This window comes from Rhamphochromis sp. 'chilingali', assembly GCF_963969265.1.
Source record: "Rhamphochromis sp. 'chilingali' genome assembly, chromosome: 11".
Lineage (NCBI taxonomy): Eukaryota > Metazoa > Chordata > Actinopteri > Cichliformes > Cichlidae > Rhamphochromis > Rhamphochromis sp. 'chilingali'.
The window spans coordinates 13,940,998-13,966,166 of NC_137938.1; the positions used below are offsets into that span (position 1 = coordinate 13,940,998).

At 41.5% G+C, this 25,169-nt stretch overlaps 1 protein-coding gene across 7 annotated transcripts in view; it reads left to right on the plus strand.

The window, feature by feature from the left end:
- The window catches only part of trak1a (trafficking protein, kinesin binding 1a), a 36,600-nt gene extending 12,085 nt beyond the window's left edge, over positions 1-24,515 (plus strand). For 3 of the 7 annotated variants that reach the window (XM_080895771.1, XM_080895769.1, XM_080895770.1), the window contains 14 exons: positions 10,595-10,671; positions 11,605-11,721; positions 11,862-11,962; positions 12,168-12,276; positions 13,022-13,100; positions 13,220-13,350; positions 13,456-13,530; positions 14,052-14,189; positions 14,317-14,393; positions 14,503-14,742; positions 15,190-15,500; positions 17,460-17,936; positions 19,409-19,511; positions 20,702-24,515. In XM_080895771.1, the coding sequence (XP_080751897.1) occupies positions 10,621-10,671; positions 11,605-11,721; positions 11,862-11,962; positions 12,168-12,276; positions 13,022-13,100; positions 13,220-13,350; positions 13,456-13,530; positions 14,052-14,189; positions 14,317-14,393; positions 14,503-14,742; positions 15,190-15,500; positions 17,460-17,936; positions 19,409-19,511; positions 20,702-21,764 (3,072 nt within the window). In that variant the 5' untranslated portion in view covers positions 10,595-10,620 and the 3' untranslated portion in view covers positions 21,765-24,515. Of the gene's footprint in view, positions 1-6,328; positions 6,735-10,594; positions 10,672-11,604; positions 11,722-11,861; positions 11,963-12,167; positions 12,277-13,021; positions 13,101-13,219; positions 13,351-13,455; positions 13,531-14,051; positions 14,190-14,316; positions 14,394-14,502; positions 14,743-15,189; positions 15,501-17,459; positions 17,937-19,408; positions 19,512-19,752; positions 19,890-20,701 lie in introns of those variants that run through there. The other 4 variants (XR_013973301.1, XR_013973302.1, XM_080895772.1 and 1 more) reach the window with 4 other exon arrangements.
- The last annotated feature ends 654 nt before the right edge of the window (positions 24,516-25,169 follow it).

A 25,169-nucleotide genomic window follows, 5' to 3' on the forward strand; every position in this document is an offset into this window, starting at 1 on the left:
ACTTTACATACGTCAACATGTCAAATTGTTTGCAATCTATCTAAAAAGAAACCAATTCAAAGCACAGGCATGGAGGACTTCCTGGAAAGTTAGCTGGGAATTCTTTGGCTTCAATTTCACACATATTTGAAGTGCTTTGAGGAAGTCGTGCACACTGAATATACATTTACTGTCTTTTAAGTAACTCACTCTTGGGATCCGCTTGAATGTATGCTAGTTTCTTTCCTATTTAAATCACGTGAATGTCACCTTGTGGCTTGGCATTCTCAGCAAAACCATGAAGGTAGGTGTTGTGGAAAGGACAGAGAGGAGCAGCATTATAAACAGTAGGTGCTGTAATAGGTGGTGTTTGGAAGGTGAGTCAGTGGCTCCTAATATAGAGCCAAGTAGTAGTTGTGGGTGTTAGGTGTTGGCGGTGTGACTGGACTTTATGGTGGTTCCTGTGTTTCTGGACAACAACTAGAGATCTTGTTGTGCTAACGCCAGCTCCCTCCTGCTGATGCAGCGGGTAGCTGGCATTAGCACATAGCGATAAAATGAATAAAGGTTATGTTGTGGAGATGGTGACAAAGTAACAAATTACAATAATCTAGTCTCAATGACATAACTGCAGTAAATGATAATTTCATAACAAAGAGCAGGATTTTTTAGAAGAAACCTGTAATTGCTTAGAAATAAGGTTTCGAGTTTAGATCTGTGCTGTTTAGATCTTTGCTGCGATCTGTGACCTGTCTTAGCTAAGTTTGCATCCATGTATATGTTTCTGCTCATATGCACAAAAATGAAAGCTTTTATCTGTAGCTTGTCCAGCAGAGCGGCGCCAACTCGGTCGTTATTGTACATTGAGGTCTCACTGTAGCACATGTAGCAGTGCACTGTGCAGATGGTGCTGTGGAGTCAAGCGGTGTCCTCACTGTAGGTTGCTGACTTGTTTTATTAGAAAATGCTGCTGGAGCGTTAATGAAGAGCTGATATTAGCTGATATCAGCCCCTGTTGGAGACCTAAAAACAAAACAAGCTTAAACTAATGCAACGTTATAAAATGATCCTTTATGTATTGAATTCCAGTGTGTTACAACATCCTGTGGTATTGTCTCAAAGTAGCTTTAGTGTGTGACTTGAAATGATTAAATACCAGATTGAATCTGCAGATTGATCCACATGGTCATGTGACAGGTGTCACTATCAGCAAGGTGCAGTAGTGGCTCGCTTGTTACCCTTTAGTGCTTTTTAGCTCCTACTCTTTCTTCACAAACATGTCCGTCTTTCTACTCTCGTCTTGGTCCTTTTTGCTCCCTAATTATGATGCACCTGCTTATGGTCCCTTTATTTAAAGTGGGATGTAACTGATTTCATGCTATACGTGTAGTTCTCACCTATAGTAATTGCTTTGCTTTTGGTTGTTCGCATGCACATATTTGTGCACTTTTTGTATTTTGACATCATTAAACTGCACACTTAATATGGATGTTGGAGGAGAAATGAGTTCATTGTCCTATATTATGCATTCTTACATAACAGTTTGAGATGGATTCCCAGTTCGAGCTGCGCAGCTTAAATGTTATTCACATGTGGCCAGCTGGTATAGCTTTTATTTCCAGTCTTTTTTAGGAACTGATATTGCCTGGTAGACACTGACGGTAGGTTTACTGTGTTAAAATGTTTAAATGCTGGATGAGAAGGGACACACGGCTTCTTTGATAAAGCTTTTCATGGAGTGTCGAGGCAGAAATAGATACGCAGCTGGTTTTATGTTGGGGAGGGATGAGGAAGTAGGTTGGCTTATATTTAGCCCAATGATTTGCATGCTCCTCCAAGCCAGTCTTGTTGATATCAACCTGACAACGACTTTTTGGCACTTCCAGAGGCCTTCAAACAAATGGCTTCATGGACAGAGGACAACCAGGACAGCTGGGCTCAGACTGGGGCTGGGGCTAAATAAAAGGGCCCTGTTTTTCGATTGGGAATGTAAGAGATGGTTCTAACAATATTTGAATTTCAAGCTCGACAGCAAATCCCAGAAAAATACTTGATATTGGATACCATTTTTTTTGTGTGTGTGTGAGGGGAGAGACAAAAAGAAACAATGCAAACTATAACGTCAATGTTTGTTTAATACCTCAGTGTTATTCAAATTGGAGCTTTGACAAATTGCAGGTTCATAAAGTGATATTCAATGTTGTGAACGTCAGCTACTTCAGAGGGCCTGTGTGCCTGCCGCAGATGACAGAAAAAGATGAAGCCAATCCAATCTTTAAGTGATAACGTGATAAACCCTGCTTCCGAGTCCAAATTACTCTGCGTTTATTAAGGTTGTTGGGTTTTCAACGTTTCTTAATGCTTTTGTATCTTGTCCTATTTAATCTGAACAAGCCCCTAAAGGGGAAAAAAAAAAGGTGGTGATCACTGTCGGCCTCTCTCAATTTTTATTACCACTATTCTACCACTATTTTAAAGCTCAGTTTTTAAAACCTTACGATGTAACTACAGCCCAGCCCATGCAGCAGTATATTAATGACTAACCTCGTACGGTAGATGGTAGATTATTTCAGTTGTTCTCCTGACTGAAGTTTGGTCCGTTTACAGCATCCTGCCGTGCAGACACCTTCGTCCCTAATCATTGGGAACCTTCCATTAACTTTTATCGAGTGGAAAAAAGTTAGCGCTCACCCTCCAGCTTCAGTATGTTTATATTATGCTAACGCGCTAACATAGCTGTGTAGCTAGCCACCACGTAGCACATCGTTATATACCAGCTAGCCCAACTTCAGTAACCATACAAACGTCACTACTGTTTAGTTTTCTGTCTTCATTTATGTCAGAAGTGATAGCAGAGCTTTACGTTTTAATTTTTTCACAAATCCCTCAGTCAGAACCTGGTATATCATCTTTAGATGGAAATTTGTTACACCTGGTAGCCACACAGATCATTTTATTGAAGGTGAAAGAATTCAGACAGTTTGTAACTCTCAGTGATGCCGCAGTGTTTGTTTGACTTTGGGACCTGAAGAGGAGTTTGGACCCGGACACGGCTAATGACGTCAGACTTAAAGACTGGATATGGAAGTACCTTAAACCTGCATTATGTCTCAAGGCCACCAGGTGGCGATAGCTGTGGTTTAGGGCTGCCACAAACGATTATTTTGATAGTCGACTAGTCACAGATTATTTATGCGATTAGTCGACTAATCAGATCATCATCCACTGGACGTAAAACTACAGCTTATTGCACCAGCAGCATCTGCTCTTATATAACTATCATTAGCTTACAGCTTTAAGCTTTTAAGGTGCTAACTAAAAATAAAGACAAGATGATAGTTTATTCAATTTTAATGAAATTTGCAGATTGTTTCGGTGAAGTTTAATAAACTCCTTGCTATCTAAAATATAACAGGACAACGGAGTATATTCTCCAGCATCTCACACTTCTGATAATCAGCTGTCTGCTTGAAGTTTATTCAGCTGTGTAAAAACTATAACTTTAATCTCAGACAAACCGATTTACTCAGGAACAAATAAAATACTAAAAAAAAAAAAAAAGCCAAACAACAACATTTTTAATTTATCTAAGTGACTCATATATACCGGTATTTAACCTGAGTAGCGAAAGATGGCGGTGGGTTTGAAAACAATTTGCCGGGAGTCCGGTGTTCTCACGGCGCTAGTGACCTAGCCCCCGGCTCGCTATCGAGCTAGTGGGTAACAGACGTCTCCGAAAACGTCGGAGCGCTTTTGAAAATATGTGGTGTCCTGATAAACTGAGCCGATATTTGAGGTTTACACAGCTACATTCTCGGCTGAAAATATGTTAAACGTTTATTTTGTGACCCAGAAAGAATAATAAGAGTAATATTAAAACTAACTAGCTGCCGCCATTGTTGGAAACTAAGCTGGGCCGCGCTATGAATTCTGGGACACAGCTGCTTCTTCTTCTTCTTCTTCTTCTTCGGGGTTTAACGGCAGCTGGCATCCTTGTACATGCAGTGCTGCCATCTTCTGTTTCAGTCCGTTATTACACTCTTAAATCCTGCTACTTATTCCTGCGTCTTTTGGGATCTTACAAAGCTTCAAACGATGCGTCGACTATTAAATCAGTCGTCGACGTAATCGTGACTAGTCGACAAATCGTGGCAGCCCTACTGTGGTTGCAAAAAGACGTCTTGTCCTACAGAAGTCTATGTGAAAACAGTGCTCAGTTTTGACTTCATGAACTTTCCTGCTGAGTTCATGAGCTCAGTCAGTCATTTTTGGTCATATTGAATAAAAAATTAAGTCTATTTTGTAAATGTTGGTGTTTCAAACAGGAGGATTATCCGTGGTACGAAATGGTCAAGCCCGCCCATTCTCATATCACAGTAGCTACGTCCATGTACCTTGTCTACGGTCCCTAGCTGAAATATGTAAGCTGAAAATTTTCAGCTTACATATTTCAGTTTGTGTGAAAGTCTTACGTTTGCTTATTGAAGATTATCAATTTCTCGGGAGGGTTTTTCTTAACTTAATTTGATATAAAATGTACATTTGATGCACCATTTAAGTGGATTAACAACAAAAGTCAACATTTTCCGAAACAAAAAGTTTTTTGGTTTTTGAATAAAAGACTCAGAGCTTATTGCAAAACAATATATTATGTTTCCATGAGAGCTAAAGTGTGAGAACTATTGGAGCATTAAGAGTCAACACGACCATAAAACAATGGGGGAGGTAAACGCTGCCTGGAGACACTGAGTGGTGTTTGTCCAGAGCTCTTTTGTTGCCTGCTGTGAAGCATCCATAGGAACATTGAGCGGAGTTACTCAGGCATGTGGGACAGTATTGAGCTGTCATCAGTGTTCTAGACCAATTACTATAATTATAACAGTTGATCGCGGACGAATGAGCAGAAGACGGAGCTTCTTTCATGTGTCATTTTTGAAGACTGGCCCCTCTCAACAGCTCAGCTCAGACATGTGGCACTGACATAGATCATATATATATATTTAATCTTTTTTGTTAACATGCAATGAATATTATGGTGTCTTATGGTAATATCTTCTTTCAAATGTTTATGTTTTTACCTCACCTCTTCCACCGCAACTATTTAAATGTTGCGATAAAGGTTATAAATTTACCATTAAGCTGATGTCACAAATTTACTGGTTAATTTGTGGTTTAATTTAAGCCATCAAACTATTTATTGGTCTTTATTAAACTCTTGAAATGTTGTGAAGCTTTGCTGGAATTTTTTTGTTTTGTTTTTGAACGGCTTGTTTCATGTCAGCGGTTGTCTTGTTGCTCAGGAACTTGAGGCATGAGATTTGATGCCAAACTGAAACTCTGCCTGTCCACTCTTTGCAAACTCTTTTGTCGTTGTGTCTTAGTCATCCACTTCCTGTATGTCCCCATTCAATGAAAAGAAATATTTTTGCTTTTGCATCACACACTGGGCTAACAAGCCAGAAGGAGACACAGATGCCTTTGGGGTTGCATCAGGAAGGGCATCTGGTGTATAAAATCTGCCAAATCAAACATGAGAAGCTACCCGCAGTAGCGACCCCTGGGGAAAAGGGGAACAACCCAAAGTAGCTTTATTATAGCTCACCTTGTAAATGCAGTTCATGCAAGATTAGGGTTCACAGTGCCTTGTGTTTTGTAGGGTCAATTTGTATGGCTGTACAAGTAGGTCTCATGCACTGTCTCATGAAACGAGTTTATTCTTCAGTATTTCTTCTGATTGACTTCATGGAAAATCTCTAAGCAGCTCAGCTCAAAGTGCCCTTGCTTATCTCTTGACTCTCTTGATAACACTGTCTGCACGTTAACTATAGTATGCAAAAACATTCACCTGTGAAGGTGTGTGTTTGTGTGTCTGGCCCAGCCCTGGAAACAGGTTGTGTGTTATTTTATGCCCTGCCCTATTGTCACCATAGAGCTGAGCAGGACTGTACCAAGTTATTTTAAGGGTGTGGGGGGGGGGGGATTGTAAAGTGACTGGTGTTTGTTGGGAATTGTTCAAGGAGAATTCTCTTTTGGTTGTCTCTGTTGTTGTTGGTCTGAACCACAGCGACCGCACATTAGTAAACCACTGGATGGATAACACAGATGAGACTTAAAGGCATAAATATTATGCATTTTCAATGCCCTCATCTGCTTGATTAAATCTGTTTTAACCTATTTTTTGTTAAATTGTTTGTTACATTGTTGACCTGAGGGAGTGTGCCAGTTTACCCGATGTTTGTGGCAGAGTGGAGAAGGCCATTCACTGACTGGCCACAGAGAAAAAGGGGAGGAGTTTGGTTGTCTCACTGAGCTGCCATAGAAATGACACACACGCTTAGAAATTCAATTACAAGCAGGTCCACGCACACAGGCTTTACCAGACATGTACCATGGAGTGCACAGAGAGGCACATGACATTTAGGGAGAAACTCAGAGTCAGTCAGGCATTGTTTGCATACTTTCACACATACACACACACAGACTAGGAGATTAAAACACACACAGGTAGAAACCATGGCGTTGTATCTGGTTAGCTGAAGCATCAGGGGAGAGGATGGCACTCTTCTTGTATGGCGATGAGGACAATCTGGATTTGCAGAACGAGGATAAAGAATATTTTTGTTCGCCAAAACATGACAGCACAGAGCAGGAAGAAGAAGAAAAGGAGAAGGAGGAAGAATATACCAGTTTTCCCAGTGATGGAAGGTCCGAAGGGGATGAAGAAATGGATGAAGAGCAGCAAGTTCTGTGTGAAGGTAGCAGTGAGATGTGACTAAATCTCTTGATGTTACTTTTGTTAATCCTTATCACTCAGTGCAGTAAGACACCTGTTTATACGATTTGGAACTATATAAAAATAACAGACGCCATTTAACCTTCCTGTAGGCATCTGTAGGCTATCATATCTCCTGTGGCTGTGGTTTCATCCAGCGGGTACTCTCCCTGATGTTGATTATTTGTGTGTTTGGCTTCAACACAGCACGGTTCACCTGACTGCTGGGCTGACAAGTTCAAATATGGGCTTGGCTTTTCATCTCAGCTGTGACTGTTGTTTTTGATATGAAGAGCCAGCAGGCTGCAGTTTGAACTGCAAACGCGCTCGTTCTGTGTTTAATCCTTCTAGGGTTTGTTTCAGGGATCCTTAAAACGAGATGAGGGAGAAGGATGTGCATCATGAGGGATTTGCACATACACTCTAATGCCAATTTGTTAAGCAAGAAAAAAAAAGTCTCTTCGCATTAATGTTCGATAATGTGTGAAGTGTTTGGTCAGCGCGTTTACGTCGGCTGCTGTTACATGGATATGTTTTGCAGTGGCTGTTAAGATAAATACGTGCTGCTCCAGCTAAAGACGTGGTATTTAATGGTCTACACAGGCTGTGCTTGGGGTATTAATGTCAATAACAGGGCTTCCTTTCTGTTTTCTTTTCTTTTCTATGAACCTGTGTGCTACAATTAAGGTTATTATAATGTCTGTAACTCCAGACTTCAAGCGCACCCACTACTTCTGCTGCACACACAAAACCGAAGGCCACGAGGGTGTGCTCACGTGGAGGTTTGATTACATTATGGCTCTAAATACAGAGTCACCAAATCAGATATCTGTGTTTAAGGTGATTGTCTTTAGTCCTACATATCTCCAAAACCCACATAGTTTTCACAGCTGCTGAATAGGACCACTTGTCTGATGTCCCCTTTCCTTTGTCATCGTCTTGGAGCAAAATAAATAGAAAGAGATGGTGTGTGCGTGTCTTAAGTTACCCAGACTTTGGATAATATATCAAGAAAACATCCTGCTCACCTCTCAGAATTAGGTTACGCTTCCTCTTTGATAATCCAGGTTACAGTCACCTTCTCTAACCTGTGCTGTTTGTCTTTAATGCCTGTTTCTCACCCGACTGGCTTATTAAAGTCAGTCAGTAATAGACAGACTTTCTGTAGTCAGATCAGCTTTTGTTAGTCAAACCATCCTCACTTTTTTCAGCTTAGCCGTTTGACCTGGGTGGAGTGTTACCATGGAACCAAGTCAGCATGGAGAGTTTGATAGATGGGAGGTAAACAGGCTGCACGCTCACTATCCGCAGCAGAGTCCTCTATTAGGCCAGATATCAAGTAAATAAATGTCTTGTGGGTGTTGTGTCTCTGTGTCTGTGCGTGAGTGCACGTACACAGGTTTCCTCATACCAAATTATTCCAGTAAGTTTGTGGTTCAGCAACGCAAACATGAGAAAAGACTGAGCGTGGATGTTTCTCTTTGTGTGTGTGTGTGTGTGTGTGAGACACACTTGTGTCTGACAGATAGTTAGCCTTTTGTGATCAACCTCTTTGAAGTGGGACTGTGTTTTCTTTTTTTCCATTTATTTTTAGTATTACTATCAAGGTAGCTTGAATATTGGCATGTCAGTGCACTAGTGCCATCCATCCATCCTCCACTTATGCAAGTCAGCTCACAGCAGGCAAAGCAGGATATTCGACGTTCTTCTCCCTACACTTTCCAGTTCCTCCAGAGAGATCCCAAGACTCCTCTCAATAGAGATGAGATGCAGCAGGTGCATGATTCCACATGTGCATGCCTGGAAAACCTCCAAAATGAGGCATCCAGAAGGAAGCATAACATTCCTGAACCTTCTCAACCGGCTCGTTTTCACACAAAAAGGCCAGTTGAGGTTTCAGTCCATATCTGTAACTCAACAACTTCTTTTATGCTGAAACGTGACCCAAGCAATCCGGATCGTGAGAGAACAACACTTCCTGACTTTAGAGATCCCGTGTTTAATTAACTTATAATAAACTTGTAGTGCTAGCAGACAAATGTGGGTTTGGTAATAGTCCTAACATTATATGTACTGAACCTATCCGCTTATCATTGTCTCTGTAAAAAATGACACAAAAGGCACAAACGACAAAAACAGTAAAAATAAATAAATAAAAAATAAATAGAAATAAGATGCAGGGTTTAGGTGAAGACCTGATTTGAAATTGCCCGTGAAACTTTTGGCAAAAGTTAAAGGGCAAACAAGCCAAGGTGCCCTTATTTAATCAAATAAAATGCCTTGGTAGTGCTTCAACGTTTCCTACCTTTGTTAGCTTACTTAGTTAAGGATTTAATCCATTATTAACTTCTATTTCCATCAAGCATCCTTTTCCTTGTTTCCAGCAGTCATATGAGGACTGCACCACACAAGGACATGAAAATCTGTTGTTTACATTGGCCGGCTCTCTTTTGCATTCTGCCAGAACGTCACACAGTTTAGCATGTTGATGAAATTACTTATTAACAATTTATTATTGGTTACAAATAACATAATTTATCTTGGTGAGCTTACCGACATATTGCAAATCTATCAGTGACAATTTATGGGATTACAACTAAAATAAGCCTGATCAAAAAGAGATGATCTTAAAATGGAGTTGGTACCTTTTTAGAAATGTGTGTAACTAGTGGAGCTTGATGGCTCCATACTACTATGATTTGCATTTGTATAGCTTACAACATTTACATTTTAAAGGCTCCCCTGGGCCTGAGCAGGGGTATGGGGGTGAACTGCAGTCCTTTCAGGCTGAAACTTGGTGTGAAAGCATTCTTCCCTGCCCCCGAGTTTCTGCTGTTAATGTGCATTTCCACAGGAATTTATAGCAATGTTCATTTATGAAAGTCTCACTTTTCATGCAGTAGAAACTTAAAAAAAAAAAAATAAAAAAATCTGCACTCACAAGTGAAGATACTTTCTAAAAAGGTTGCTATAATTTTTTTTTTTAAATCAATTTGAATGAAACAAGTTGGTATCAAGGAACAGACAAGCTGGTTTTGTTGTTTTATGCAGGTTATCTGTCTATGAATCGTTTCCAAATTAAACTATGAAGTCATACAGATGTAAACTCCTCTGTTTGAGGACTGAGGGAGTTAATAATAAGCAGCATGGCTGAGGCGTGGCCCTTCACTTTGACCTCTGTGTCACTATTCAATAACTTATCTTTTCTGAGTCATTTGCTAGGAACAAAAACCCTGAGCTATGCAGAGGGTCATTGTTGGCGTATTTATGCTTTCATGACTTTAGTGCTGTCAAGTCCAGTCTGCGCTGTGTGCTGCACAGGGCTGTAAAACCGGGCATATGCATGTAGATAAATAAAGCTAATGCACTCCACACCCACAGCCCACACCCGTTATAACTATGAGCCGTATATGAGGCCTTTTCTTCCAACACATTATTGTACAAATGTCTTAATGCATGCTCAATCATCCAGGTAAGTAAATCCCAAAACTGGACATGTTTATAAGTATTTACTTTTATACAGGTCATGTTTGTCAGGCATAAAAATAGAAACTAACTCCTTAAAGCATCCATCCTCTTCCTATTATATTAAATGTTATATTTAATTTTCTTTGGCGGTATCTGCATGTATGACAAAAATGGAAAATCTTTAAAGAGGCAATAAATTGCCCAAAAAGCTGCCCATAGTGCTTTTTTCTGGCTTGAATGATATGAAAGCATACATGAAATCAGCCTAGACTATGATTTAATAACATGATTTATATTATAGTCAAAAAAAAAGAACTGTTAAAGCTTCTGGAAATGTTCAGCACTCAGTTGCTTTCACTGTTTCTGTGTCTGCAGTGTTGTGTGCTGACAGAGTGGGCCAGATGACGAAGACCTACAGCGACATTGACGCTGTCACTCGACTGCTGGAAGAGGTAAAATTCAATAAAGTAGAATAACCAGGAACCCAGGACACTGTCAGAGGGTCTGCAAGGCCATTCGGTCACATGGTGTTATGTCATAGTCAAAACGCGGGCGGATTTATCAGGGTTGCGACAAAGAAAGCAACGTCATAAAAGCTGTTTCCATCGGCTGATATTCAAATGTAACTTCATCCTCCTCAGCTGACTGCGCTGACCAACAGAATGTAAAGCAGGGAGGAAAACAGGGTGACGTCACTGTTAAAGTATGAACCTGAGCAACCGGACAGCATTGTGAAAGCATGGCTTAGACAAACAGCACCATCACCAAACACATGACTTCCATTACTGCGAACGCAATTAATGTCAGATCTGTATATTTCTGATCATGTCAGTTATTTTTATTTCTTGTAGCACATGAAACTATTGCAGTATTTGCTTTGCTAGTAGCTTTTAATAGTACAATAAATAGTCCTGTTGATGTAGTGATAGAAACAGGAGTGGCTAGTTAACAATAAGCTTTTAATTATTGCCTCATGTTGACTGACGGGAGTTTTCCAGTGCGGCTGATGTACAAAGGTTTCCTTTTGAGGTTCATATTTAGTGATTTGTGGATATTGTGTTGCTTTTGCCACTCTTTTGTTTTGTCCTTTTCTTCACTGATGTATTTGAATTTACCCAACATTTAAAGCTGGTTTTAGTAATTCTGATACACGCTAAGAAGGGTTGTCTGGTGTAAAAACTGTGTTAAATCAAATATACAGATCCTTGAAACCCATTTTTCTAATAAAGGAGCAGCTGAAACAAGCATCTATATATTAAACTAGGCTAATGGTTGAGGGGTTTAGTTTACGTAGACCTGAAACAGGGGGAAATTACTAACACGGGTCTTTGCAAATGTTTAAACTATTGAAATTCATTTTGCTAAACGCAGCTTTGTCTCTGCAGAAAGAGCGTGACTTGGAGTTAGCGGCTCGCATCGGACAGTCACTGCTGAAGAAAAACAAAGCCCTCAGTGAGAGGAATGAACTGCTGGAGGAGCAAGTGGAGCACATACGAGAGGAGGTAAACAACGAATGTGTGCTCATCAGTGCTTCAGTATTTGGTGGTGGGAACTGTGTAATAATGTATGTCTGTGATGAGCTGAACGTCCTGCATGCCCCCCCCCCCCCCATCTTCTTCTGACGTCAGTCGTCTCCTTATAGGTGTCTCAGCTGCGCCATGACCTGTCCATGAAAGATGAGCTGTTACAGTTCTACACCAATGCAGCCGAAGAAAGCGACGGCGAGTCGATTACCTCTACACCGTAAGTCTCCTTTTATTACCTCCTTTCCTTGCTGCTCAGTATATTTCCTCATTGTTCCAAAAAAACAAAAACAAAAAATTAATTCTAATAATATCACATTTTAACTTAAGGTTCTTTGGGTTTTAACAGGTTTTTTAATGAAAATATATAAAGTCTGTTGAATGACTTAAACTAACAAGCACAACTCTTTCCTGTGTGTTCACAGCGTCCGTCCCAGTGAACCAAGTGTGTCATCACCAAACTTTTTCCCCCTGGAGTCGTTGCAGAAGAAACTCAAGGATTTGGAGGAAGAGAATAAATCATTGCGATCTGAGGTTTGGTTTTTTTTGCATGATAGTCTAACGCGCATGCACTAGAAAACTACTTTTCTTCTTCTTTTGACTACTCAGTATGTCCTCCTTCACTATATCCATGAATTTCCACTGTCATCTTCCTCTTTTCCTCCTGCCTGACGGCTCCGTCTTCAGCATCCTTTGTCCAGTATATCCACTGTCCCTCCTCTGCTCATGTCCAGCCTTGCCTCTTTAACTTTGTCTCCAAAATATTCAACTTGAGCTGAGCTGTCAGTCTGAAGTACTCAGTGAATGACTCAGACCCACACGGCGTTCGGTAACTGTTTAGTCACTTTTATTTATATGTCACACACCCAATGTGTTTAGATCGGCACTGCTAGTTCAGCCATGGCCAGTTTTCCAGCTGGCTCCACGCTCACACTGCCGGTCCCCGACATCACTAAAAGGGAAAAGAGAGTTCATCAGCCTAATTCCCTTCACCTGGACCTCAGCCTCCCTGACACTGCCCCTCGAGCCCGCTGAGCCAAAAACCACACCCCTGCCACATACTCATTTCTGACTTGGTCCATTCTGGTCACTTCCATTGAAAATCTTCTAACTGGCCCCCAGTCTTTTTGTCAGTGTCTCCAAACCATACATCATAGCAGGTCTCACTACCATCTTATAGATTCCCTATAAAAAACATTCATATAAGAAAGTCTTATATGAATTATAAGCTTGATCTTATCTTTGCTGTGATGTGAAGTTATTTTCATTTTCCCTCCAGGCGAGTCATTTGGAGACAGAAACGATCTCCTATGAGGAAAAAGAGCAGCAACTTGTCAATGACTGTGTCAAAGAAATACGTGAGTGGCTTTTGTTGTTTATTTGTTCCCCCCCACACACACACACACAATCACAGTCACTCTTTAGAAGCAGTGTGGCCATAAGCTGTATTTTGCTGAACACCTGTTCTCATTCCCAGGCGATGCCAACCTGCAGATTTCCTCTCTGGCTGAAGAGCTGGCTAGGAAGACTGAGGACGCCTCCAGACAGCAGGAGGAGATCACACACCTCCTCTCCCAGATAGTCGACCTCCAGAAGAAGGCCAAGCTTGTACGAAAGTCCCGATCTCTGTCTCAGATTACATTAAACGCTAAAAATACTTTGAATGCAGTCGGTTTCACACCTGTTGTCCTGTTTTGTCTGCCGTGTTGTCAGTATGCTTTGGAAAATGAGGAGCTGACTCAGCACTTGGGTGCAGCCAAAGACGCCCAGCGACAACTCACTGCTGAGGTAGGGCAGTCCAGGGCCTGGTCACCATGGCAACAGCACTGTGTTTTCTGCATTGCCAGCTTCTGCCAGATGAGGCAAATTTGTAGTGTGACAGTTATATATATTCCTGCCATCAGATTTGTATTTTTTGTTAGATTTTATGATTTTAAAAATGATTACTTTATTATTAGGATGCTAATTATAAAGTAATCATCTTCCACATGCTTCCATCAACACATGTTATTGGTCCAGTAGAGATGCTGCTGATGGCTTCTCCTGTCTTCACATATTATTATATCACCAAATTTAGCACCCACAGTATATTGTCCTTTTTAAAAACATATTTTATATCATAATAAAACAGCATGCAAAGCTCAGTCTCTCCGAGAAGCAAATTGTATGAAAATCAGTCCTGTCACTGTTTAAATGTAACTGAGAGATAAACAGGAGACAAATGACCTCCAGGCTGGAGGTGAAACACTCTGCTTCAGTGCGTTTCATTTTCTTCTCTGTAAAGCTCTTCCTCCTTTCTTCACTTTTAGTTGCAGGAGTTGCAAGACAAGTATGCAGAGTGTATGGAGATGCTGCATGAAGCTCAGGAGGAACTGAAGAACCTGAGAAATAAAACTCTCCCGCTCAGCACGGCGAGGCGTTTCCATTCCCTGGGCCTGTTCCCGATGGTGAGTGATGGAGTTAAATTTTTAAGGGTTTTTACAATGCAAAAGAAATGTACGTAGTTAGAAGAGAGACTGTCTGTCTGCATCACAACATCTTCAGTTCCCAAGTAGCAATTTGTTTCTTCTCCAGGACTCACTGGCAGCAGAAATAGAGGGCACCATGAGGAAGGAACTCCAAATGGATGATCCAGACGTAGAAGAGCAGAGGTACATATCCTTTTTTTTTTTTTTCCTCCACAGTATGATCTGATTCAGATGTTAATCATTTGTAATAATCTAAAAGTCATCCATCAACTCCATGTTTGTGTGTCTGCAGACTGCATCCGAAGCGAGTTTTCCAAACGGTGAAAAACCTCAATCTGATGCGTCAGCAGCGTTCTTCTCTAGCCCCCTCTCCTCTCAACATCCCAGGCTCCAATCAGACTTCATGCTTCACCTCAGGGCGTTCCAGCAGGGTGGGCACGCCACGCTCCAACTCCATTTATGGTAGTGAAACAGGAAGTGGGATCATCCTAGACAACAGGACTAGGAGTATCCTGGAGACGCCTGATGACGGGTATGGACATCGCTCCCGCTACGGACCGTAGATTTGAATGATGAAGCATAATGACCTGATGAAATGTATTTAATTTAGAAGCATCCCAGTTAGGTAATTAACAGAGTGCTCATTTGCAGCTGTTTTGAAATTTGATTAAGGTTCTCATTTCAAAGTTTGGCAAACACCTTGTAGTTCCAGTTTCACAAATAATTTCCCGTGTTTATTTGTCATATATGACAGTAAGTTGAAAAACTTAGTTTCTTCTCTGATTCAAACGTTTGGATTATTTTTCCAAATGACTTGTGAGGATTTTTTATACACTTAAGAGTGAAATAACACAATTATTTAAGGTTTCTTCTTATTTTTCCCCTTTTGATAGTGAATTAAATTAAACGATCATTTTATTATCTCAAAATAGAGATTAACTTTGCAAAAAACTGTACCGCTGTCTGTCTCCCTCTTCAGGTCAGAGGACTCCAACAAGCGCCCCCCTGGTACCCCTGGGACTCCGGGCAGCAGGGACTTGGAGGCAGCATTGCGTCGCCTGTCGCTCCGCCGGGACAACTACCTCTCAGAAAAACGATTCTTCGAGGAGGAGAGGGAGCGAAAGCTGGCTTACCTGGCCAAAGAGGAGGAAAAAGGAGGACCAGGAACCCCAACGGAAAGCTTGTTCTCGCTTTCCTCACATACCTCAGTTGGAAGCATCTGGTCAGGGTACTCATTCACACCCAGGTCCTACCTGCCGGAGAAGCTGCAGATTGTAAAGCCGCTAGAAGGTGATTATTCCTCTCAGAGTCACAAGTCCTCGAATCTTCCACATGATGAAAAACTAAATCAGAATTTCAGCAGTGAAAAAGCCTTTCGCAATGAAAATGAGATTTTGAAGGAAAAACACAATGAAAATCAGAACCAGGTGCAAAATTCCAGCCTCACTCCTCCCAGAGCATGCAGCCAGGGCTGTGAAACCCAAAGTCAAGCAACTCAGAGTGAGAATCAATACCTGATTTTTCACAAATGCAATCAGTCCAAGATCTTTCTGAGCGCCTCACCAGATCCTAACAAGCTGCGAAGGAGCTCCAGTTTGATGGAGCTGAGCAGTTTCTCAAGCTCACAGCCTCCGCTGGCTGTAGCCACAGGTCTGCTGGAGAGGTTGGTGCAACAGGATGGTAGTTTAAATCTGCAGCACTCCTTTTATTTTAGACATACGCAGTTGCGCTGCAGCTTTGAAATATAGGTTAGCCTGCTGTGTGTGGAGCAGTGCACTGGTTCGAAGGCTGCAGTTTAAGAATGAGAATAGTTCAATGAACGTTGTGCACACAGTAACTTATACAAAGTCGATTTAATGGTTTCTTTTCCTAATATTTTATTCAAGTGTTGTACTTGGATATTGGAGCGTGTCTCAAACTATAAAGTTGTGCACAGCCATAATGTGTTAAAAAGCCTACCTAGCACATAACAACACATGCTCACTGACACATTTGCAGTGAGTGATTTCCTGTATGGTATTTGAAATGCACTTTCTGTATTTTTGAACACATGCTGAACATGTTTCTGATGCCTTGTTCTAATAGAGGAGCTTTATTTATTATTTATTGAATTCTTAGTGTTGGATTGTAGATACAGAGCAGTTATCACTATATTTATAATCTCAGAAACCTGTTTTTGTTAACATGTACTTGTTGTGACCTCTTCAATCATCCATCCACTCTCAGTATTGTCCAGTGGAACTGAAAGCTTCCTTACATCTTGTACGATGGCACCACCTAGTGTCCAAACTTGAAGTTGCAACCATTTGCGTCATAGGACAAAAATGTGTTCTCCAAGCACGTGAACTTATGAAAATGTAAAAAACAAAAAGAGATGGAAATGTTTCATTTCAAGTCTAACAGCGGTGCAGAAATAAGAAGTAATGTAGAAACAATCTCAGGTGATTATTTCTTAAATGTTCATCTGTCTTCATAAATTTCTGAGCCTTTCATCAGTGTCATGATGCTGTATGTACTGTCCACCTCTTCCACTCGTCATTTGTTGGCCTTTCAGTTCACTTTGGTCTTTGCACTTTACTCTTGTTCTATTCTCCTTGTTTGCTTTCTTTGATGATTTCTTGAATAAAGTCTTCATCATTTTCCACTTTCCTTTTCTCTCATTTCTTCTGCGTTTGTTCTTTTGCACTGGCATCTCTCAAAATGCATCTCTAGTAGAAAACCATTTTTCTAGACTTGAAATTCAAGCAGTCCGGTGTGCGAAGACACTTTGGCCTATAGACATTCCTCCTTTGTCGTGACATCCACCCTCAGTGCTGTGTGCGAGAGTCTCTGTGTGCTGCATAAAGAAACGCTGTGACAGTGTTATAATCTAAGAATGTGCATTTGTTGCATATGTATGCGTTCTCGTCTCTACTTTGGAGCTTAGCCTAGTTTATATATGTGTATATATAACGTACTGACAATAATTTTCTAGTTTTCAAGCACATTTCAACACATAAACAACACCTACTGAACATAAGTGACGTCTTCGTGTTCACCTGCAATAATCAGGTGCTTTTAGAGTTTAAACAGATGTAGTTTGTTTAACCTGTGATCATTGAAAACTTGATAAGAACATATCTGTAATCGATAATCACAGATTTTGTGGTACTTTTTCTGTATGCGTGTTTAAAGGAGGTCACGAACTTGTTAAAAATAGCTGAAGCTGCTGTTGATTTTCGTGTAACTTGAAGATGTGTTTTTTCCTAGGCTCTGCTACGCTCCACGCATGGCAGCAGCTGGCTCAGCCTCACATGGGTGCTCTGCTGGATCATCGGCCCGGTGTGGTCACGAAGGGCTTCCGCACTTTGGCGCACGAACAGGAACAGGAGGACAGCTGGCAGCTGGACCAACCAGAGGAGGATGAACTATCATGTGACTCATTTAGAGCCGTGCTAGGGGAGAGCCCTGCTCCCACGGATCTGCCTCGCTCTACCTCTACTCCCGCAGTCTGCCGCAACAAAAATGGCAACATTGAAGAAATCAGCCAGTCAGACGCACTGAATGGAACGATCTGCGCGGCGGCAGAAGCAGTTCAGGGAAATGATGGACATGTTGCAAGCATGCCCTTTCCTCTCTCCAACACGTCCCCTTCCTCTCCGCTGCCTTTTTCTCCCGAGATCAACGGGCATGTGGACCCCAAAGAGCGCCAAACCTTACAGCCAAACACTGTGGACCGCATGCCTGGTGAGGGAGCCTCTTAGCTGGGGTTACAGCACTGCATCAAACCATAACACCTTCATGTTTGACCTGGAGCATGGGGATAAAGGGGACGAGGGTGAACAGGAGGGGTGGCGGGTTTAGGGGCAGGAGAAAGGATTCATTGGACACGTGACATCCCATCCTGCATGATCACGCTCATGTGTACACACCTGCACACGCACCCACCCCAGGAGCTGTACCCGTGTATGCAGCCAGCGAACGGCAACGAGACAGAGTACATGTTTTTATTTTTGTTCTTTCATTTCCGTCATTTTCCATCTGCAGCCTTTCTTCTCAGTTCACACTTTCTTTTGCTGCCACTTTTTTTCCTTTATTTCAGCCAATTACGCTTACACTCAAAGTTTTTCATCTTTTGCAAAGTCTTTAGTATCTTTAGGTATATTCTATAAAACATTTTAGACACTATTTAGGAGCAGGAGGGTTTAATATTTCATGCTAAGCTATACTGTTTTGTAGCACACAAGCACGCAGATACAGAAAGAAATTTGGCAGGTCAAGTGCTGTTGGGGCAGCTGTTCGAGTCACATGAACTTGTAGCGCTTGCGGCTAGCTAATATTGGAGCCTACTGAGCAGCTTTGGTGTGGAGGACTGCCGTGCCATTGATATTCTCTTGTCCCAGAGTACAAATCTTGTGGGAGTGGGTGGCTTTAACTTTACGGCTACGAGCCAAAAATGAGAGAGAGAATTTAAAACCCAAAGCTTTATTTTTATTAAGTCAACATGGTACCATTTAAAATGGAGAAGAGGCGCAGACTAGAATAAACCTTTGTAAGTGTTCCCAGTACAGGGAAACACCGAGAATAATAAAACAAATTAACGCAAGAAATTCAAGTGAACTTAACCCTAGAAAGGGTGTAAACATTGTAGTGCTATAACTGTAATTAATATGAATGTAAAAGCAGAGCACAACTTGAGAGGCATGGATCTCTTTATTAACACTAAAAAGTTAAAGTGTTGCAGTGAATCAGCCCCGTGTGGCCTTGGTTGTAACTTTAATACCACTGCAATGAAAAATCTGCCTCATAACTTAACTCTTCTACCTCATCTAAGTGTTTCATAATTTATAAAAGATCAAAGTGGAATAAACGCATCTTTATGCTTTAGGTATACAAACTGAATATTCAGTCACATCAGATGAGTGTGTGACTGATTCAGCTGCTGCTTCTTGTTGTCGAGGCTCACCCTTAGCAACTACATTTTCACAACCAAGGCTATTAGCTGGGATAGACTTCGAGTTTCTCTAACAGAAACAAGTATACTGGGGGGGCTAATGTTAGCTGGGGCTTTCGCTCGGGTCCTGTACTATGCCCACGGTCTATTTTCTCCACGTTGTTGTTAACATTTTTTTTGCCTCGTTGTGTTTGGTCTATTTTGTGTCAACACTAAAAATCTTCCCCTCTCTTCTTTTTTTTCCTTCCCTTCCTTTCTCCTCCAGTTCTTTTCCCAGGGAAGTGTATGTCCCACACTAGCTCCACATATACCTTCACCACCTGCAGGATTCTCCACCCCTCTGATCAGCTGACCACTGCATCCCCCAGGTAAAGAATAAATAAACACATCAACACTTAAATACTTCATTGATAAACCTTTGTCTTTAGCCTGATTTGTGTAATGATAAACAACAGCTGGCAGTCAGACATATTGTTTTGTACTAAATGGCAGACCTGAAGTAGTAGGTAATTGAACGAGCCAGGTTTTCTCTGATTTTCATTCCAGACAGGGCTTCTGTGTTGCCGTAGACCTGGCGCATAACGCTCAATGTCTTGATTGGCTTAACAGGTCATGTGACGAGGAAGAAGAACTGGAGTTGTATCACATGGTTGTTATGGCCGAAGTAGAGCAGACCCATTGAGTGCACCTACTAGTGTGCGCATGGGTGAGGAAATGCATGGTAGTGCATTTCTAAAGATTTGCTGGTGTGTGAAGCAGAATAACTTTGGGGAATTTGCACCGTCTCTCTTTTGTCTGGTCAAACTTAGTGGGCAGCGACTTGTGGGCAGCTGCGTGAGGCAAATTTCACAAGCACTAAACTGTGAAAAAGCTCTGCAAACACAAACATGTCATTTTTAAAAGCTGTGTCCTCTAGTTAGTCACTGGACAGTGTGCTTCTTATTTGCCTCATAAGTTTCCCTGTTAGGAAGCCGCTTTGTAACTAACAAACCTGACATCCAGGAATCCAATCACTGATCCAATCTGATTAAATCTAACTGTGTTATACTCGGTGGAAATAAACTAAGCAAAGAGGTCCATTTTTTTTTTTTTTTGATTGAACAAAGTGTTCTGAGAATTGGCTGAAAGGAGATCACTCACTTTTAATGCTTAAGGTCAGCTTTCATCTTGGAGTCAGTTAGTTTACAGTCTCAGTTTTTCTGGCACTTTTCCTATTAGATAAATGTCACGTGACGGTGTACTCCCTGCAGAGCGGTTAAGGGCTACAAATTGGACTGCTGTGCTTAATGTTTCTTCACCATGTATACGGGGCTTGATTAACTAACTTTCTGTGTGATTAAATTGTTTAATGTGTGAACAATGTGTCAATCAGACTTGATGTTTCTGAGTTTTAAGAGTACAAATCAATGTGCAGACTTGAGCTTAAACTTGTGTGCACGGCTCAGTCTTCCAGAACAGGATAAGATTTAATAGTCATATTAAAGGCTGGTGGTGTCTGTATAATTTTGGTTATGCTTACTCATCATTTTTCTTTTGTTGTCCTTCCATTCCTCTCCAGCCCAGCCATGGCTGCGTGTCAGAGCAGTACCTGCCCGGGCACGCCTTCCCTTACTGCCTCCCCTGTACCCTTCTCAGCCCCACCCACGCCTTCCTACACACCCTGCTGCACACCTCGCCGCCTTTCCCTCTCCCTCTCCCTCGCCGAGTCCTCCACCAACCTTAGGGACTCCACTAAAACCACCAGCACCTCTCTAGGCCTGGTGCGCCTCCTGCTGGAGAATGGAATTTCTGCCTCAGTGTACAACCCACGCAGCTGGGACCGAGGGCTGGATGCTTCGGCAGTGTTGGGAGGGGTTCAAGCACAGAGGTGCACAGAGAGACCGGAGCAGGGTGGAGTCAAGCACCTGGGAAAACGTCCAGACACCCTCCTCCTCCTTCAGCCATCCAGCCCACCCAGCTCACCTCACTCCAAATCGGCTTCCTCGATCGCTACAGGCCCCATGTTTCAGTTCAGCCCTTCCGATGACGACCCGCCGTTCTACGATACCTTCCTCGCTTCTAAGCCGGCTCGTACAATTTTGAGGGAAGTGCTGGGGGAGGCAGAAAGGGAGAAGGAGGGCCAGGTGGACGATGACAACCAAACAGAGATGATCAATCTGCGGCTTGTGGACAAACTGAAGAGTTTTCGCACCCTTTCCCCACATTCTGCTTCAGCTTCATCTGGAAGTACTCTGTTAGGCCCCTTTGGTTCTGCTGGACTGGGGAACAGCGCACTGGGTGGGGGGCTTCCAGGACTGAGGAGGAATCGAAGCTATCCCGCCATGGTGGGGGCCAGCATGGTGATGAAAGACCCAGGAGGCCCCCCCAGCACAGAGATACTCATACCGCATACGATGCAAACCTCACATACACAACAACTCACAGCGCACACACAGGAAACGGGCAAAGTGCAAACAAAAAAGAAGACACTGGTCACAAAAGGCGTGCACGTACCACAGACTCTAAATGCACTGGAAATGGTCACATCGCAGACGATAATACAGAGACACACCAGGCCAAAAGGCGAGGTGGGGGATTCGACCACACACGACCAACACAACGATGAAGAAACCGGGACATAATGGAAGCATTAAGCGCATTACATCATATTACAACACACAGTCTCGCGTATTTTACAGAGCAGTACAGTACTTATGACACGACCACACGTGCACAACCACACACACTCATTTACAAAACAAAACAGCATAAGCAACTACACCGCAGTCATCTCTCCCGGACGAAAAAGGTTAAAAAACAGATGAGTGACACAGTCCAACTACAATTATTCATCTTTCTAAACAGTCATGATAAGTGAGCTGGGATGGAAATACTGGCTAAGAACTGTTACACTGTGTTATACTCATATTCTGTCAGGCCAGACTAATGATGTTGCCTTCTTGTCTGTTGTAACTGCCCAGTATATTGGACATACAGTATACTGTGTCATATAGTATAATATTAAAGGCCCAATCTGGTGCACGTGTCGCCCACGTTACCTGTTTTTGCAGAAAAATGTAACAAATTCTTCTTGATTTATGCAGAAACTGGGGTTCTACACTGTACTGTTGGACTACACAGTCGGTGCATTCACACCACCAGATGTAATCTTTACTTTTAAGATTACACATGGCCATACACCAGATGTAATGTGTATGTCCTATGTAAACCTGCTGATACTACAAACAAGATACTCCTCCAGTTTTTGGCTTTGCTTTCTAACTTTTAACTCGATGTGCAGCCAAGGAGTGTTTGTCGTGTCCAGTCCAGTGTTGCCAAAGACCGTCAGCCAAAGCGAAACTAGAAGAGCTTCAGTTTAGGAACTGGAAGAAAAAAGTTTTGAATGACTGTGATTTCTGCAGTGACGACTCATTAAATGTAATCTGCTCGATATTTAAGTCGCGGTTAGAGACAAAGGCAATCTGACTAAACTAACATACAAACAGTGGTCCTATTAATGTCTTTATTAAAACCTTTCAGATCGTGCTTGTCTCTAATTGTGACAGATGTAGTCCAGACTGCATTTTATGAATGCTACTCCTGCATTATGTGTGTGTTGCAATGCAGTGGAGTTAGCTGAAAGCTATGCTACGTAGCAGTGGCCATGGCTCTAGAGATCGAGATTATTTTCTGCCAGCAACCCCTCCCCTCTTTGTAATTTATACTTTCAGAGAGAATCCAGATTGGGGCTTTATGTCCTCTTGCTGTGACTGAATTTTCTTATGTGCCTAAAAACAAACATACTGTATGTCTGTAGAATATGGATCTGCGTTTGTTTTAGTTGATTACTTCATATTTTATGTTGCCTTTATTATTATTATTATTATTATTATTATTATTATTAATATTATTATTAATATTATTATTATTATTGTACGGTATGCAGTAGAGAGGGTACATAAATGTACCTATGCCAATTTAAGGTGTTTGTGGCTCTGTTTTTGTCATTTAAAAAAATTGGGGGGCGTTTGATGCACATGTGAAGGGGGATACAGACCAGGTCTAGATACAGACATCTGCTAAAGCACTGTGACTACAGACCTGCAGAGAACACGAGTACTCCCCCCCCCCCCCACAATTTTGGCTCACCTCTGTTTTTGTATTTGTCTAGTCAGCTGGAGGACGACAATGAATGTTGGGTGATTTGATTGAGATTTCGATGCATGAAGTGGTCGATAACATTTTAAGTCCTGCAAAATCCAGATGGAAGCTGCCACATTGCAAAAACCTCTGCAACATGCTAACCGCTGAGCTTTCACCGTAAACCAAAGTTATATGCTGGTGAATACTGGGAGGGACCATTGTCGTGCAGGCTTGAAGTTAGTTTCCTTCATTTCTTTTTTCTTTTTTTTTTTTTTGCTCATATTGCATGTGCCCCTTGTAGCAGAATAATTTGCATACATGCTGACACCTTTGTTATTTATTCTGTCAAGCATGCGCAGGAGTAAAAAAGGATTAAAGCAATATTAAACAAGACTTGATTTCTGAATGTAACTGTAAAAAAAAAAAAAAAGATTTTTAAAAAATGGAGCGACTTGAAATATTCACGCTGGTTTTAACAGCTTGTTGTTTCGTCTGCAACAGTTTCCTGCTGATGGTTTGGTGTCACTGAAGCGGGTCCAGTTGCTGCCGTTTGAACTCACACTTTGATGCTCGCTTATGAAGCGGGGGATTTTTAAGCACATCAACTGTCATATTTTCACCCATCCGATTTGTCAAACAGACTTTCTTTTGTTCATTGCCACTCTGACATTTTGTTGTGCACATTGTTTCCATTAGAGTTCGAGTTTGGGCATTGCACCTGGACCAGTGAGTGTTTAGTGGGATGAATGGATGCTGACCTGCTGTGGTTCTTGATGATTAAATGACTAAACAAGCAAAGGTTTTTTTTGGTGGAGGGGGGGGAAACGGATACTTAGCAATCATTGAAGTATGTGGATTGTAAAAAGTAAGCACATCTGTCATGACAGCTGTTTAAATGAAGGAATTTTGAGGATTTTATTTATTTTGAAATCTCATAAAAGCATTTGGAATCCTTTCATTCATTATATTAATCAGTTTTTTTGGCACTTATATTAAAATCTTAAAAACATTTCCATTTCTAACAGTGGGTAAAAACCCGACAGTACACTGATGCTGCTCAATGCTTCATGGCAGAGCAAGGTGTTTGTCAAAATCAGACCATTTTCAGTATTTAAAAAAACAAATGATAAGACTGAAGAAACAAGGAGATGGCGTATGTGTGTTTGTGCGTGTATGCTTTGCTTTTGTGTGTGTGTGTGTGTGTGTGTGTGTGTGTGTGTGTGTGTGTGTGTGTGTGTGTGTGTGTGTGTGTGTGTGTGTGTGTGTGTGTCAATTCATCTGAATGTAATTTATGACAAACAGTAATCCGCTGTAGGGCCATACATTTGTGTACAGTATGTTGATTTAAGTTCCGTTTGTGTTAACCTGATGAAAGGGAACTATTATTGCATTGTAAATGTATGCAACACAGATAGTCATGCTAACTTGAAAAAAACGAAGAGGCATTTGAGTTGTTTATTTTTGGGTAAAGAGAGGAAAACTGATGAGTTCTATTCTACAGAACTGACTGTACTGTCAAATAAATAAATAAATAAATAAAGACTTTGTTTTGCTTCATTCCATTAAAAGTACACTTTTTTTTTTATGTGTCAAATCACAATAAGTCACTTCAAGCTGCTCGACGTTCTAAGGTGAAGAGTAGTGCTGTGTGATTGTGCAAATACCAAGTACATACAGAGCCAATATTACCGACACTAATACTTAATGTTACCTATAAAGGCTGATGGATGCGGTGTAGGGGAGAGTAACGCGTTATCATTTATGAGATCATCAATTTGCAAATTCTGAACACATTTTAATGGCCACATTTTACTTAATAAAACAAAAATCACCTTTCATATTTTCATATATTGAGTGTTAGTGGTTTGGGGACTGGTTGGGGTTGAGGGAGGGGAGACGAGACA